Consider the following 16,144-nt stretch of genomic DNA (forward strand, 5'->3'; position numbering starts at 1 on the left):
GTGTTTTTCCGGTCAGTTAAATGAGATGTGTCCATTCCCCCTGGTTTACCTGGCATTGGGATGCGTTGGAAACATCAATCTTCCTCAAGATGGGCTCTCCTATCAGAATACATGTTCCCTGGACAGCACCTGCCTGTCATGAGGGGAGATAAAGAGGGTGTAAAACACACACACACACACACACACACACACACACACACACACACACACACACACACCTTCCCAGTTGCTGATATGTTGTTATACCAGTTGTCCCAGACCAGACCATCCAGTACACTGGTTAAGGTCCAGTTCCACCACTCCTCATGCGTTTGGATGGACAGGAAGGGGTTATGTGGGCTCCTAAATTTTGTTGAAAAAAAATAGTTTCATACTGATCGTGAAAATGTATACATATATGAATATGCTAACAACAAGCAACAAACTGCAGATACAAGGGATAATATTCCTGTTTCCCTCCTACCTGGTGAACTGTGTTCGGACGGCATGGTTGAGGTGATACTGGTCTCTAAAGGAGCTGCCATAGGTTACACACAGTAGGAGGAACAGCATGGAGACACACACTGTCATCTCCCTATGGAGGGAACAGACTGGGTCAGAAACACACGGCCATCTCCCTATGGAGGGAACAGACTGGGTCAGAAACACACGGCCATCTCCCTATGGAGGGGCCAGACTGGGTCAGAAACACACTGTCCTCTCCCTATGGAGGGACCAGACTGGGTCAGAAGCACACTGTCCTCTCCCTATGGAGGGACCAGACTGGGTCAGAAACACACTGTCATCTCCCTATGGAGGGAACAGACTGGGTCAGAAACACACTGGCCTCTCCCTATGGAGGGACCAGACTGGGTCAGAAACACACTGTCCTCTCCCTATGGAGGGACCAGACTGGGTCAGAAACACACACATATATATACACACACCTATGGAGGGACCAGACTGGGTCAGAAACACACTGTCATCTCCCTATGGAGGGACCAGACTGGGTCAGAAACACACTGTCATCTCCCTATGGATGGACCAGACTGGGTCAGAAACACACTGTCATCTCCCTATGGAGGGAAAAGACTGGGTCAGAAACACACTGTCATCTCCCTATGGAGGGACCAGACTGGGTCAGAAACACACTTTCATCTCCCTATGGAGGGACCAGACTGGGTCAGAAACACACTGTCATCTCCCTATGGAGGGAAAAGACTGGGTCAGAAACACACTGTCATCTCCCTATGGAGGGAAAAGACTGGGTCAGAAACACACTGTCATCTCCCTATGGAGGGAACAGACTGGGTCAGAAACACACACACATATATACGCAGGCACACACACACACATACACACACCTGAGTGTTTTGCGAATGAGTGTTTCTCTCCTCTTCCTCCCCCCTGTCCTCCTCAGCTCCCCAGAAGTGGGTGGGCGTACCAGACGCAGATACCGAGCCCTCTGACGGGCCGCCAGCACCTGTCAATAACACAGCAAAGACTTGTCTTAATATATTCTTAAATAATATGGAATACAACCAGAGCAGTTGATCGTCTGTTAGAGTAGGATGATGTTGTTACCCTGTCAAAGTGAGAGCATCTCTCCTGGGGCGGATGAGGAGGGCTGAGCAGGAAGAGCTCTGGGACACAGGAGCCATCTTGGGTCCACAGTTTCAGAGTTTCTGCCTGAAACCCAGGAACTCCTGAGAAACTTGAGAAGTCTGGACGCTTCCTGCGCCAGAAGGAGACCACCACAGCCACGGCAAGGATCTAGAAAAGAAAATCAAACAGACCAATTCCATCAATGTTTTTCTGAGTAAGTCAATAGTAAATTATTGACGGCAACCACTTTTGGTTTGCAAAGGTTAGCTTTATATTTGTGTTGGGCTGGGTTTGGGTTAAGTAGGGGTTCATGGTAGGTTGGGTTTGTGTTTTGTTCGTTGGGGTTTGGTTTACCACGGCTGGCTGGATGAGGAAGACACAGGAGAGCAGGGAGAAGAAGACAGAATGGATCCACAGTAAAGTCTTACTGCTGCTGAACCTAACATACGCACACACAGATACACACGCATTCACACACACGCACACAAAAACAATAATGCCCTGGTAAATAACTTGTACCAAATGTATCACTTGTAATAATTTGTATCACTCTATAATACAGTATGATAGCTACCTTGTCTTATGTACTAACCTGATCCCCAAGACGATAGTGACCACTAGAGAGGAGAGGCCCAGGGCCAAACACAGTACCCAGGCTAGGAGGTGACTCCAGCGGGGTAGAGGGCTGAGCCTGCCCCCTAAGCATCTGCTGGTACTGTTGCCCACCTGGTTGGTGCCTAGCAGTTTGGAGCTATCGTTGAGGTTACGATCCCTCTCCTTGCTAACGCTGTTGTTGTCTGGGACACTGTTGCCTAGCAATCTGCCAAGCAAGCTGTTGTCAAAACCACTGGAGTTGCAATCTGAGGAGACTTTCTCCTGGGTCAGCAGATCCCTTACCAGATCCTGACTGCGCCGTATTACCAGATCTCCTCTTTGAGTTACCAGATCCCTATTCGGCACTGAGCCCTGAGACATGAGAGATAGAGAGAGGAACATGATAGCTAATATTAAGTAAACAAATATAATATCTAATAGGTAAAATGGAAATCTAATAGAAGCCAAACACATATTTTCCCAAATGTGTGTAAGAACAGGAAGAGTGTGTCACCTCATATTTCTTCCTCCAGGCCTCCTGTGCACACTGCTGCAGATTGTTCCAGGAGAGAGAGTCAAACACACAGTCACTCACAATCAGCGCATCAGCTTGGGGGAAAGAGAGAGATTACAGATAGAGAGAGATAGAGAGAGAGCAGAGATCTATCACTTGACTCCCTCACTTTCACCTGTTCTCAACCACCCACAAGAAAGAAGGCCATAGTGAGTGCTTGCATGTGTTTGTGTGTGTGTGTGTATGTGTGTGCGTGTGTGTTCTACCTTCTATAGAGTAGATGTCTGGCAGTCTGACCATGTCCTGTTTGACCTCTGACCTCTTTACTCTGACCTCACGCTGACGGAACAGGAAGGACAGCGCGGACGCTACGGGCAACACAGCCAGCGCGCTGAGCAACCCCGTCGTTAGGGAAACGGTAGACACGTCGATGATGCCCAGCTCTGAGGTGTACTGGAACAACACACAGCATTATGGATAGTGTAGTTGCCCATAGTGACAGATTGATTGATTGATTGATTGATTGATTGACTCACTTGGTCATCGAGGACAGATATGAGTAACGCGTTGACACACATGTACCCCAGCAGCAGCAGCAGACACACACTGAGGCGCTGTGTGTGAGTGAACATGCTAGGGGAGGGACCACTGTACACAGACAACCACAGGTGGAAGTCTGACAGATACTCTGACAGCTTCAGATACAGCAGCTACACAAACACATACCAACACATGACAAAATAACATATTAAGAGCAGATGACATACCAACACATGACAAAATAACATATTAAGAGCAGATGACATACCAACACATGACAAAATAACATATTAAGAGCAGATGACATACTAACACATGACAAAATAACATATTAAGAGCAGATGACATACTAACACATGACAAAATAACATATTAAGAGCAGATGTCACAACTTCCGCCGAAGTTGGCTCTCCTGCCTATTCGGGCGGTGCTCGGCGGTCGTCGTCACCGTCCTACTAGCCACTACCAATCCCTTTTTCGTTTGTCTGTTGGTTTTGTCTTATTAGTTTCACCTGTGTGTATTTTAGTTTAATTAACGTCCTTATATGTAGTAGGTTGTCCCGCCCTTGTTTTGTGCGGGATTGTTTTTGTATTCGTGTCATTAGGTGTAGCACTTGTGTTTTATTCTCCGGTCTATTTTGATCCTGTGTTGGATTATTCACCCTGTGTGTTGGGTTGACCGTGTTTTTTGTGCGCCAGAGAATAAACTGTTCGAATCACTGAAACCTGCTCTCTGCGCCTGATTCCACCCACCTTGATAAAACGTGACAGCAGATGACATGACAACACATGACAAAATAACATATTAAGAGCACATGACATAAGAACATCATTAGACAATGAGTTTGTGTGTGTGTGTGTGTGTGTGTTCACGTTTTACTATACTTGTGAGTACCAGAAGTCTTCACAAGAATAGTAAACCAACTAAAATTAAGAGAAGTGAGGATATTCTGCCTGCCGGTCCACATTTGTAAAAACTCTATTTCAGTCTTAGTTAGAATTAGGGTTAAAATTAAGGCTAGGGGTTGTTAGGTTTAGGGTTAGAATTAGGGTTAGAATTAGGGTTAGGGGTTGTTAGGTTTAGTGTTAGAATTAGGGTTAGAATTAGGGTTAGGGGTTGTTAGGTTTAGTGTTAGAATTAGGGTTCGAATTAGGGTTAGGGGTTGTTAGGTTTAGGGTTAGAATTAGGGTTTGAATTAGGGTTAGGGGTTGTTAGGTTTAGGGTTAGAATTAAGGTTAGAATTAGGGTGAGAATTAGCGTTAGGGGTTGTTAGGTTTAAGGTTAGAATTAAGGTTAGAATTAGGGTTAGGGGTTGTTAGGTTTAGGGTTAGAAGTAAGGGTTAGAATTAGGGTTAGGGGTTGTTAGGTTTAGAATTAAGGGTTTGGTTTAGGGTAGAGGGAAAATAGAATTTTGAATGGGAATCAACTGTTGGTGTGAGTGTGTGTGTGTGGTGTGTGTACGTGCGCACACACGTGTGTGTGCGTATGCGTGCATGTGGCATGTGTGTACACGTGTGCTTCCAGGTGTGTTACCTTGGTGAATCCTGGCCCCTGATCACAGACCCTGAGTCTCCTCTCCACCTGTCTGTCACCCTCGTCAACAGCCAACCAGCACTGGCCTAGGAACAGCCAGCTCCGCCCCTTGCCCTTCACCTCACACACCTCCACCTGTCTGAGGTACCAGGTGGGGGAGGGGCCAGTGTTATCATGCCACAGGTGCAGCCCCCACAGAGGGCCTAGACTGTCTACAGTACTACAGAAAGACACACAAACAGTGACATGGGATTAGTACAGGGGTGTCTCTGTCTCTGTGGCTACAGCTGCTAGGGACAGAGGGTTTCACATGCTGGCTGCCCTGGCTGGGCTGACTGATGACACAACAGGTCTCATAGTAAACGAAAACGGAGATGTATAGTAGTGCATTGTAAAGGCAGATACTGTAGCTGTAATGTTGTTTCGTACCTCAGTATAAAGGTGTTCCTGGAGTTCCTTCTGAACAGAAGGCATTCTGGGTCATGTAGTTGTCTGGTCTGTGACACCCCATCCTCCCCATACAGCACGATATGGACCTGACACACACACAAACACACACATCAGACAATTCTGCTAGGTTTGCTCAGGAAAAGGTATGTAATGAGGTGAACATGTAATAGTAACTTGATAAATACAGGTTTTGTGTGTATTTGCAGTGTGTGTATTTGCAGTGTGTATTTGCAGTGTGTGTATGTCTGTCTGTGCCTGTGTCTGAATGAGATATGAGGGTAAAAGAAAGTATTACACATTCAGGTGGCACATATACACAGAGACTGACACACCAAAACATAAGGATGAAAGGACAGGTCTCATTACTAAACAAAAACATGTAACTATGAACTTTATGGAGTTAACCCCCCTACTGTTAACTTCTTATGGCTGGGGGGCAGTATTGAGTAGCTTGGATGAATAAGTTGCCCAAAGTAAACAGCCTGCTCTTCAGTCTCAGTTGCTAATATATGCATATTATTAGTAGTATTGGATAGAAAACACTCTAAAGTTTCTAAAACTGTTTGAATTATGTCTGTGAGTATAACAGAACTCATATGGCAGGCAAAATGTTGAAATCAAAACAGGAATTGAGAAATCTGAGCTTTGTATGTGAGTCCCCAATGAAATCCCCTTGCGATAATAATGATGTTGCACTGCCTAGGGGTTCCACTAGAGGTCAACCAATAATATACATTTTAATTAGACGTCTATGGTGTTGTGGGAGTGAATGAGAGCAGAATGTATCAAGTGTCCATCAAGCAGCCATTTTCTGATAACGCTTATTCCTCATGGTACCCATTTGCGTTCCATTGCTCATGAAGACAAGAAGGAATGCTCCGGTTGGAACTTTATTGAAGCTATATGTTAAAAACATCCTAATGATTGATTCTGTACTTAGTTTGAAATGTTTCTTCGACCTGTAATATAACTTTTTGAAGTTTTTGTCCGATGTAATGCTGACCAGAATGAGCGTTTGGATATGTATACCAAACGCGCTAACAAAAGAAGGTATTTGGACATAAATAACGGATATTATCGAACAAAACAAACATTTATTGTGGACCTAGGATTCCTGGACTGCTTTCTGGTGTAGATCATCAAAGGTAATATTTATCATGTAATTTCTTGTTTATGTTGACGCCGTTGTTGCGGCTATTATGATTTTTTACTTCTGAGCGCCGTCTCAGATTATTGCATGGGTTTATTTTTCCATAAAGTTTTTTTGAAATCAGACACATCGGTTGCATTAAGGAGTGGTATATCTATAATTCCATGTGTATAACATGTATTATCATCTACATTTATGATGAGTATTTCTGTTGAATGATGTGGCTATGCAAAATCACTGGATGTTTTTGGAACTAGTGAATGTAATGCACCAATGTAAACTCATATTTTGATAAATATGAACTTTATCAAACAAAACATACATGTATTGTGTAACATGAAGTCCTATGAGTGTCATCTGATGAAGATCATCAAAGGTTAGTGATACATTTTATCTCTATTTGTGCTTTTTGAAACTCCTCTCTTTGGCTGTAAGAAAAAAATGGCTGTGTTTTTCTGTGGCTGTCAGAGTCTATCTAGAGGATAGCGAAGGAGTCAGGCGCAGGACACAGGTAAGAGTAAAATCACTGTATTTACTCCATCCGAGAACGGAACAAAAATCCCGTTATAAAACAAATACAAAACAGGATACGAACTCCAACAAACGAAAGACAATCACGTACAAAACAGAAAGGGAAACCAGAGGGTTATATAAGGAACATAATCATGAGATGGGAACCAGGTGTGTAAAAAAAAATCCTAAAAAATCTTTAGTGATCACAGAGAGTCAGGACAACCGTTTAACGTCCCAGGACACCCGTTTAACTTCCCACAGCGTATTCCAGCATCAGATTCTGAAGACCTTCTATGAGGTTAACTCACCCAGCTTTTCACCTCATCAGAATACTTGGCTTTGGTTTTCCAACTTACGTAAGAGACTTACTGTATGTTAAATTCTAATCCATTGGCTCACTACGTTGTGAGTGTATAACGAAGGGCACTGAGCCTCAGACTACATAATATCTGAAGATGTACCATTTCTGAATAATGATGTTCCCCCATGATCAAAGGGGACCATGACAGAAAACGTTAGGGAAGCACTGATCTAGCTAAGATAAGCAAAAATACAGATGGGAAATCCCATGCTATTTATTTATAGCCACTATGCTGCATCATTTGGGCTACAGATGATAATGCCTATTGCTAAATAACACACCAGCATGATAATATGGACCAATATGTTGTTAGGCTCATTTTTGGAGGGAAAATTTTTATTTGAATGGTGTCACCATCATTTTCTTTTCCTACATTTTGGAGAAGAAAAGTCCCCAGAGCTGCGTTCAGTGCAAAAAAACATAATGCAACGTTCAATGAAACGGAAACAGTGCTTTTCAGAACGACCAGTTGAAAAACGGAGAGGGGTTAGGTTGTGGGTTCACAATGCATCGCTGCCCTTCAAATACGTCACATTGCTTCAAGCCATAACCAGTCACACCCACCAAGCAGAGCAAATGTAGACTACCTCAAAGTCTGTTCAAGAACGTTGAAGAACGTTTTGGGGAAACGTGCCGGAGCTGGTGGTGGAACAGAGCATGGAGCCGAACAGCATGGAACGAAAGAATGCAGGTAGTAGCAGACATGTAAAAGCTAATGTTGTTCATTATGATGTGAAATAATTTACTTGTTCCATTAACTCCCTTAATTCCAACTGTAGCAGCTGAACTGTCAGCCATGGGGGCCAGAGTGACAGCCAGTGAGAAGGAGGTGGAGGAGCAGAAAAAGGAGATGATGGCTCTTAGAGAGGAGCTGAGCATCACCACTACTCAACAGCAGCTCCAGAAGAACAAGGTGGAGGAGCAGAAAAAGGAGATGATGGCTCTTAGAGAGAAGCTGAGCATCACCACTACTCAACAGCAGCTCCAGAAGAACAAGGTGGAGGAGCAGAAAAAGGAGATGATGGCTCTTAAAGAGGAGCTGAGCATCACCACTACTCAACAGCAGCTCCAGAAGAACAAGGTGGAGGAGCTGGAGAAAGACAATACAGGTAAAGCACCGCTATGTATGAACATGAAGATGTATTTGGTTCATCCAAAAGAGGTACCAGCAACAACCCTACAAATAAAACAAATGTACGTGATAGAAAATGATGAGTGCGTTGACTCTCCTGTGTTCACAGACAGACCAAAAGTGACCTTCTCTGCTGGTTTGACAGATTCAAACGCTGTAGGACCCTTCAATACTGACACCCCACTGGTCTAGAGGTTTAGTTCAGGGTTTTCTACCCTTATTTTACCAGGTAAGTTGACTGAGAACACATTCTCATTTACAGCAATGACCAGGGGAAAAGTAACATGGGAGAGGAGGGGGGATGAATGAGCCAATTGGAAGCTGGGGATGATTAGTTGGCCATGATGATATTAGGGCCAGATTTGGAATTTAGCCAGGACACCGGGATTAACCCCCCTACTCTTAGTGTGCCATGGGATCTTTAGTGATCACAGAGAGTCAGGACATCCGTTTAACGTCCCATCCGAAAGATGGCACCCTACACAGGGCAATGTCCCCAATCACTGCCCTGGGGCACTGGGATATTTATTTTAGACCAGAGGAAAGAGTGCCTCCAACTGGCCCTCCAGTAAAGTCTTCACCAAGATCAGCAAGGCCAACAACCCAACTACAGGTACTGACCACCAGACCTGTGTTAGCTGCATACATTAGCTGCACTTGATTGAGCTTGCTTTGTACAATGGAACCTATGGGATAGTCCCAAAAGTGCAAACCCCACCTGTTTGGTACTCCAGACAGGCTCAGTTATACAAACTGAATCCAGCAACAGGGCAGTATTACTAACAGTGCCTTGCTGATGTCTCCCTGCTTCTCCTCTGATGCAGGTATCTTCACAGCACCAGTGAGAGGAGTCTACTACATCACATTCACTGCCATCGAGCTCCACAATGACCAATAGATGGCTGTTTACTTTTACCACAACTTTTACCACAAGAGAATGAGGTATAATAATGACTAGGACGATGGGTATAATGAGTACAGGAAATGTTGAACTTGTAGTGCATTTGAGGTGTAAAAAGGCATCTGAAGTTTGTCATTTCCACTTTGAAATTTCAGACTTCATTTTCCCTTACGAAAAATGAATTAACCCCTACAAAAATGTCCATGAATTATAATCCACATAACAATTCACATTTCCTGTTGCTTTAGGGTTAATATCCTGCTGTAGCAAACTAGATCAAATTAAGATCCTACATCTGTATGTGAAGGCAGCACAGTGCTATAACGCACCGTGCTCAACTTTCTGATGTGAACAGTTCTGGGGTTAAAGACCCCAATGTTCCTCTCTAACCAATAAATAGGCATTAGAAAAGCCAGATGAGTCTCTTCGCATCATTGACAGTTTACCATCAGTGATGTAAAGTGACAACAATCCTAACTGCTGCATCCTTGATAAATGTGGAGCTACAGTATACAGCTTCCACCTATCCTATGCTCTTAGAGATCTGAGGGTCAATGAGGGCAGAGGGAGAGAGTTACAGAATCTGTGTCAAACCAATTGGGTGAGAGAGGGATAAGGGAGGACAACGGTAGAAGGACAGAGAAGATAATGGGACAGGAGAGAGGGAGGGAGAGAGGGAAGGAGAGAGTATGGGGAGAGGGAGAGAGGAAGAAGGGAGAGTTCTGGAAAATGGGGGGAAAGCGTACTATACCTTGGCGGTCATGCTGGGTGAGGAGCGGAGGCCGGTGTGTATAGTAACAGAGTAGAGGTGTGTGTCTGAAGGAGCGTTATCAGACAGGTAGTAGACTCCCTGGTTCCTCTCTGAGATGAGGTCAGCTCTCTTACACACCACCATGCCCAGAGCATACAGACACACACACACCACACACACACACACCACCGTCACATCACTGGGGAGACTGAGGGAAGAGAGATGGGGAGGGAGAAAGAGAGAGAGTGAAAGGGGGAGGGGTTGATGAGGGGAAAAGAAAGAGACATATTATGGCAAAATACCATAATTAAGTTGAACACTCATACTTCCCTCTTTATGAACATTGAAATGACAAATCCGCCGTCCTGTGGTCTGACTGACCTGATGAACTGGGCCAGGTCTGCTGAGTCGTCATGGCTGCTCTGGATCTGCTGCTGGACCACGGTCAATGGGCTCAAGTGGCTACAACTGGAACACACACGTGTTTGCGTCCGTGTATACAGCATGTGTGTGTGAGGACAGTTAAACAAGGAACATTCCATCGTGGGTTATAATTAGGTTTAGGGTTATGATTAGGGTGAGGGTAGGGTTAGGGGGAGAGTTAGGTTTAGGGTTATGATTAGGGTGAGGGTAGGGTTAGGGTGAGAGTTAGGTTTAGGGAAAATAGATTTTTCTAAATAGATTTTGAATGGAAATTAATTTAGGGTCCCCACGAAAATAGAAGAACAAAACGTGTGTGTGTGTGTGTGTGTTTGTTCTTCTATCATTGTGGATACATTGCCCACATCCCTATGAGGACAAAGGCTATTTTATGCTTAGGGGTTAGGTTTAGTGTTAGGGTTACAATTAGTGTTAGGGTAAGGGGTTAGGGGTTATGAATAGGGTTAGGGTTAGGGTTTAGGGTTTGGATTCGGGTTATGGTTAGGTTATGGTAATGTTAAGGATTAGGCTTGGGGTTAGGGAAAATAGGATTTTGAATGGAAATTCATTTGAGGTCCCCACTAGGATAGAAGAACATAACGTGTGTGTGTGTGTGTGTGTGTATATATATATATATATATATATATATATATATATATATATATATATATATATATATATATATATATGTGTGTGTGTGTGTGTGTGTGTGTGTGTGTGTGTGTGTGTGTGTGTGTGTGTGTGTGTGTGTGTACGTGTGTGTGTGTGTGTGTGTGTGTGTGTGTGTGTGTGTGACTGGGTGTTACCTGCAGTTGACCCTGGTGTGTGAGGTCAGTCCTAGTTGAGGTGTGCAGCTGGTGTGTGTCCAGCCCTCCTGGTGGTCCCATGATAGACACTGGCTGGTCTCCAGTCTCAATGTGTAGTTCACTTGTCTGCTCATGTACCTACATATGTAAGAATACTATTCATTGACTACAGCTCAACATTCAGCTCAGCATTCAACATTATAGTACCCTCCAAGCTCATCATCAAGCTGGAGGCCCTGGGTCTCGACCCCGCCCTGTGCAACTGGGTCCTGGACTTTCTGACGGGCCCCCCTCCCCCCAGGTGATGAAGGGAGGAAACAACATCTCCACTTCGCTGACCCTCAACACTGGGGCCCCACAAGGGTGTGTGCTCAGCCCTCTCCTGTACTCCCTGTTCACCCACGACTGCGTGGCCATGCACGACTCCAACTCAATCATCAAGTTTGCAGACGACACAACAGTAGTGGGCTTGATCACCAACAACGACGAGACAGCTTACAGAGAGGAGGTGAGGGCACTCGGAGTGTGGTATCAGGAAAACAATCTCACACTCAACATCAATAAAACAAATGAAATGATCGCGGACTTCAGGAAACAGCAGAGGGAGCACCCCCTTATCCACATTGAAGGGACAGCAGTGGAGAAGGTGGAAAGTTAAGTTCCTGGGCATACACATCACTGACAAACTGAAATGGTCCACCCACACAGACAGTGTGGTGAAGAAGGCGCTACAGCGCCTCTTCAACCTCAGGAAGCTGAAAACATTTGGCGTGTCACCCAAAACCCTGCCAAACTTTTACAGATGCACAATTGAGAGCATCCTGTCGGGCTGTGTCACAGCCTGGTACGGCAACTGCTCCGCCCTCAACCGCAAGGCTCTCCAGAGGGTTGTGCGGTCTGCACAATGCATCACCGGGGGCAAACTACCTGCACTCCATGACACCTACAGCACCCGATGTCACAGCAAGGCCAAAAAGATAATCAAGGACATCAACCACCCGAGCCACGGCCTGTTCACCCCGCTATCATCCAGAAGGCGAGGTCAGTACAGGTGCATCAAAGCTGGGACCGAGAGATTGAAAAACAGCTTCTTTCTCAAGGCCATCAGACTGTTAAACAGCAATCACTAACTCAGAGAGGCTGCTGCCTACATTGAGACCCAATCACTGGACATTTTAATAAATGGATCACTAGTCACTTTAAACAATGTCACTTTAATAATGTTTACATATCTTACATTACTCATATCATATGTATATACTGTATTTTATACCATCTATTGCACCTTGCCTATTCCACTCGGCCATCGCTCATCCATATACTTATATGTACATATTCTCATTCACCCATTTAGATTTGTGTGTATTAGGTAGTTATTGGGGAATTGTTAGATTACTTGTTAGATATTACTGCACTGTCGGAACTAGAAGCACAAGCATTTCGCTACACTCGCATTAACATCTGCTAAGCATGTGTATGTGACCAATAAAATTGGATTTGATTTGACATAGAGGAAACAGAACACAGAGGAACAAAATAGATGTGAGGATGATATCCAGCTGCTCTTGGAGGACAATAGAAGTTAAGTAGAAATGATAACATTTCCTATGGTTGTTCAAGTAAAATAATAATAATATGATGATGATGTTGCTACTTACTTGTGTCTGGGGGTCTTTTTGTAGTCAGCGTTGAGTAGAGCCAGGTAGCCTGTCCCTGCAGCTGGACAGAACATATGAAACACTTTATCATCCTCATGTTACAGGGAGCATTATCATTAGCATGAAATCACGGTGACTAAACAGAAAGGGAATATCATTTCAATTATAAACAACAAAAGACAGATGATGTGATATGGCAAATGAGACAAGGGAGGGAGCGAGGGAAACAAAGGGTTTGGTGGGGGTGAGAGAGAGAGAGAAATAGACAGAGACAGGGAGAGAGAAAGTGGGGGAGAGTGAAAGAGAGATACGAGACTAACCAGTGAGGTATGATGGAGGCAGGGTGATGTAAGTGGTGTTTCCGTCCCAGTGATAGATGCTGTGGATGTGATACAAGCTGGGGGTCGGCCTCTCAAACATCCTGAGAACACACACAATTAACTGACATAATATGGGAATTGAGGAAATGGTCTATTCTAAAACGGAAGGTTTGAAGCTGTACTCAAAGGCTTGTACACACCTGAAGAGGAGCATGATGGGAAAGGTCTTGTTGGGGGGCCGCGTGAATTCCACACTGACCAGTATGGCCTCCTGCAAGGCCTGCTGGGTAATGTTCAAACCATGGTAGTTCACCTGGCTACGCAGGAGAGTGAACTTCGATAAAGAACTTACCTGTGGGGGAGATAAAAGGTTACATACACGCATGCACACACACATACACACGCACACACAGGCAATCTGTCCATCATCCCAAACAGAAAGTGATTGCTTACATTTCTAGGTGTTTTGGGGAACTCAATGTTGATTGGTTGGGAGAGCGAGCGTACTGGAATCTCTCTCCTTGTGCTGCAGTTGTACAGAGTCAGGTCAATCACTGGCCCACTCAGCTGAAAGACACGCACACATCATCATCATCATCATCATCTTCATCATCTCGATGTCAAGTGTGTGTGTGTATCTCACCAGTACAGGTGTCTTGGTCCAGAAGTAGAGGTTGTGTGTGAACGTGGTCAGCTGGCTGAGGACACAGAGACTCTGTGTTCCATCTGCGGTTTCTCTCCTCCTACGACCGTACAGGATCAGGTCCAGGGAGTCAGGCAGGTAGAAGGTGGCCGAGCCAGAGCTGATGACTGTGGTTAGACCACGGTGGTGGTGAGTGGTCTGTAGGTCCATGACACTGGTGGTCACATTGTGCTGCTCGACCTTATTGAACAGGATGTATTTCTAAAACACAGAGTGGAGGGTCAGAGAGAGAGAGAGAGAGAGAGAGAGAGAGAGAGAGAGAAATGAGAGAGAGAGAGAGAAAGTATCTCACCAGTAGTAATTGATCAGTAGTCTGCAGACTGTCAGTCGTGAGTTGTATGGCCTGTTCTTTGAGGGTAGGCGTGGCCTGTATGACATCATCAGCAGTGGCCTGGTCTTGCCTGACATCATTAGTAGTGGGGGTGGCCTGCAGGCTGTATGACAGCAGTGTGACCAGAGTGTTGAGGGTCCAGCTGTCCAATAGGTAGGGAACAGGAACACTGGGCTGGTGGAACAGGTCTGAGATGGACTGGACATGACCCACCACCACACTGGCACTGGCTAACGATACCTGGGACAACAGCACACTGTTAATACATATTATATACATCAGTCATCTTATAGTCTATACATGACCCACCACCACCACCACACTGATACTGGAAAACAATACCTGGGACAACAGCACACTGTTAATACATATTATATACATCAATCATCTTATAGCCTATACATGACCCACCACCACCACCACACTGATACTGGAAAACAATACCTGGGACAACAGCACACTGTTAATACATATTATATACATCAATCATCTTATAGCCTATACATGACCCACCACCACCACCACACTGATACTGGAAAACAATACCTGGGACAACAGCACATTGTTAATACACAATGCATTATACATCTATCCTGCATACATCTCTATGCAGAGCCATATAAAGCTCTGACCCAACGTAAAGGGTCTCTTACCTGGTGGGTGAGGTGCATCAGGTCTTTGAGCATGTAGATGTTGTCTGTCATGGACCGCTAGGGACACACACAAGAACTGATCGTTACTCTACTTTGAGTGTGCGTCTGTGTGTGCGTGCGTGCGAGTGCGTGTGTGTGCGTACCTGGTCATTGATGTCGAGCTGACAAACAGCGTTGATGAGTGCGGTGCGTGTGTGTGTCTGAGTGTGTGTGTTGGCTGTGGGGTCCTGGCTGAGTCTGTTGAGGACGCTGGACAGGAGGATGATGTAGTTACGGATCTCTACACTGTTCCCCAACTGGACCAGATCAGACAGGTTCCTCAAACCTGACTCAAAACTACACAGAGAGAGAGAGAAAGAGAGAGAGGCCTCAAATCAATCAATCAAACCAATGACCAATCAACCAATAAATCAGTTAGTCAGTCAACTAGTCAGTCAGTCAATCAGTTAGTCAGTCAACTAGTCAGTCAGGCAGTCAGTCAGTCAGTCAACCAGTCAGTCAGTCAGTCAGTCTTACAGTTCCATATCAGGGTTGTAGTTAGAGGAGGTGTTCCTGATGAAGCTGGGGTGGACTGTGACGGTTACAGGACAGGGTGCAGTTGCTGCTCCAAACCTGTTCCTGACCTCTGTATAGATAGTGACTGGAACAACAGGGACACAGTGTCAATAAAGATATGAAATTCAAAACAATGTGAGTGTCTGCTATATTCCTCTCTGGACAGTATAATAAAATAAGAGTTAACCTTTAACTGCAGTGGACTAAAATCAGGGTCACAGAGTGTTTCTTGGTAGTCTTAAACAAATCTACTTTGAAACAAAAGTATACACCTCACACACATGGTTATGGGCTTAAAAAATGTTACTAGGATGTGTTAATGTGTTACATTTTGAGTTTGCATCCCAATATTACACTTTATATGCATCACAGAAGACTTAAATACAACAAAACCATCTGACATATAAACACTGTATTTTCGGCACCTTTTTTAAATAATGTTAATTAATTCTGAAAAATATGAATAACATTCCACCTATGAGGCCACTAGGTCATTTGACTGCAGAAAAGAGTTGTAATATGCCTTTATAGTTATCCTGAGGGTCTCCAGATGGCAGGTTGAAGAAGTACTGAAAGTCTCTTCCTTGGTACAGGGTCTTAGGAGGGCTGTTTCCTATACTGAAACTGTACTCATACAGCAGGTCCTAAACCACACAATAAACACATCAGTAAGA

At 44.6% G+C, this 16,144-nt stretch overlaps 1 protein-coding gene across 1 annotated transcript in view; it reads right to left on the reverse strand.

Moving 5' to 3' along the window:
- The window catches only part of pkd1l1 (polycystin 1 like 1, transient receptor potential channel interacting), a 45,082-nt gene that overhangs the window by 13,968 nt on the left and 14,970 nt on the right, over positions 1-16,144 (reverse strand). Inside the window, exons 23-47 of the mRNA XM_031795299.1 lie at positions 15,994-16,114; positions 15,432-15,555; positions 15,059-15,251; positions 14,916-14,972; positions 14,224-14,502; positions 13,872-14,132; positions 13,682-13,795; positions 13,429-13,580; positions 13,229-13,329; positions 12,909-12,969; positions 11,251-11,388; positions 10,406-10,492; positions 10,025-10,232; positions 5,196-5,302; positions 4,767-4,986; positions 3,229-3,402; positions 2,959-3,145; positions 2,693-2,787; positions 2,177-2,550; positions 1,939-2,023; positions 1,564-1,752; positions 1,344-1,462; positions 464-574; positions 219-342; positions 50-133 (exon numbers count right to left, since the gene is read on the reverse strand). Of these exons, the coding sequence (XP_031651159.1) occupies positions 50-133; positions 219-342; positions 464-574; positions 1,344-1,462; positions 1,564-1,752; positions 1,939-2,023; positions 2,177-2,550; positions 2,693-2,787; positions 2,959-3,145; positions 3,229-3,402; positions 4,767-4,986; positions 5,196-5,302; positions 10,025-10,232; positions 10,406-10,492; positions 11,251-11,388; positions 12,909-12,969; positions 13,229-13,329; positions 13,429-13,580; positions 13,682-13,795; positions 13,872-14,132; positions 14,224-14,502; positions 14,916-14,972; positions 15,059-15,251; positions 15,432-15,555; positions 15,994-16,114 (3,765 nt within the window). The remainder of the gene's footprint in view (positions 1-49; positions 134-218; positions 343-463; positions 575-1,343; positions 1,463-1,563; positions 1,753-1,938; positions 2,024-2,176; positions 2,551-2,692; positions 2,788-2,958; positions 3,146-3,228; positions 3,403-4,766; positions 4,987-5,195; positions 5,303-10,024; positions 10,233-10,405; positions 10,493-11,250; positions 11,389-12,908; positions 12,970-13,228; positions 13,330-13,428; positions 13,581-13,681; positions 13,796-13,871; positions 14,133-14,223; positions 14,503-14,915; positions 14,973-15,058; positions 15,252-15,431; positions 15,556-15,993; positions 16,115-16,144) is intronic.

Source organism: Oncorhynchus kisutch, linkage group LG18, assembly GCF_002021735.2.
Source record: "Oncorhynchus kisutch isolate 150728-3 linkage group LG18, Okis_V2, whole genome shotgun sequence".
In the NCBI taxonomy this organism is placed as follows: domain Eukaryota; kingdom Metazoa; phylum Chordata; class Actinopteri; order Salmoniformes; family Salmonidae; genus Oncorhynchus; species Oncorhynchus kisutch.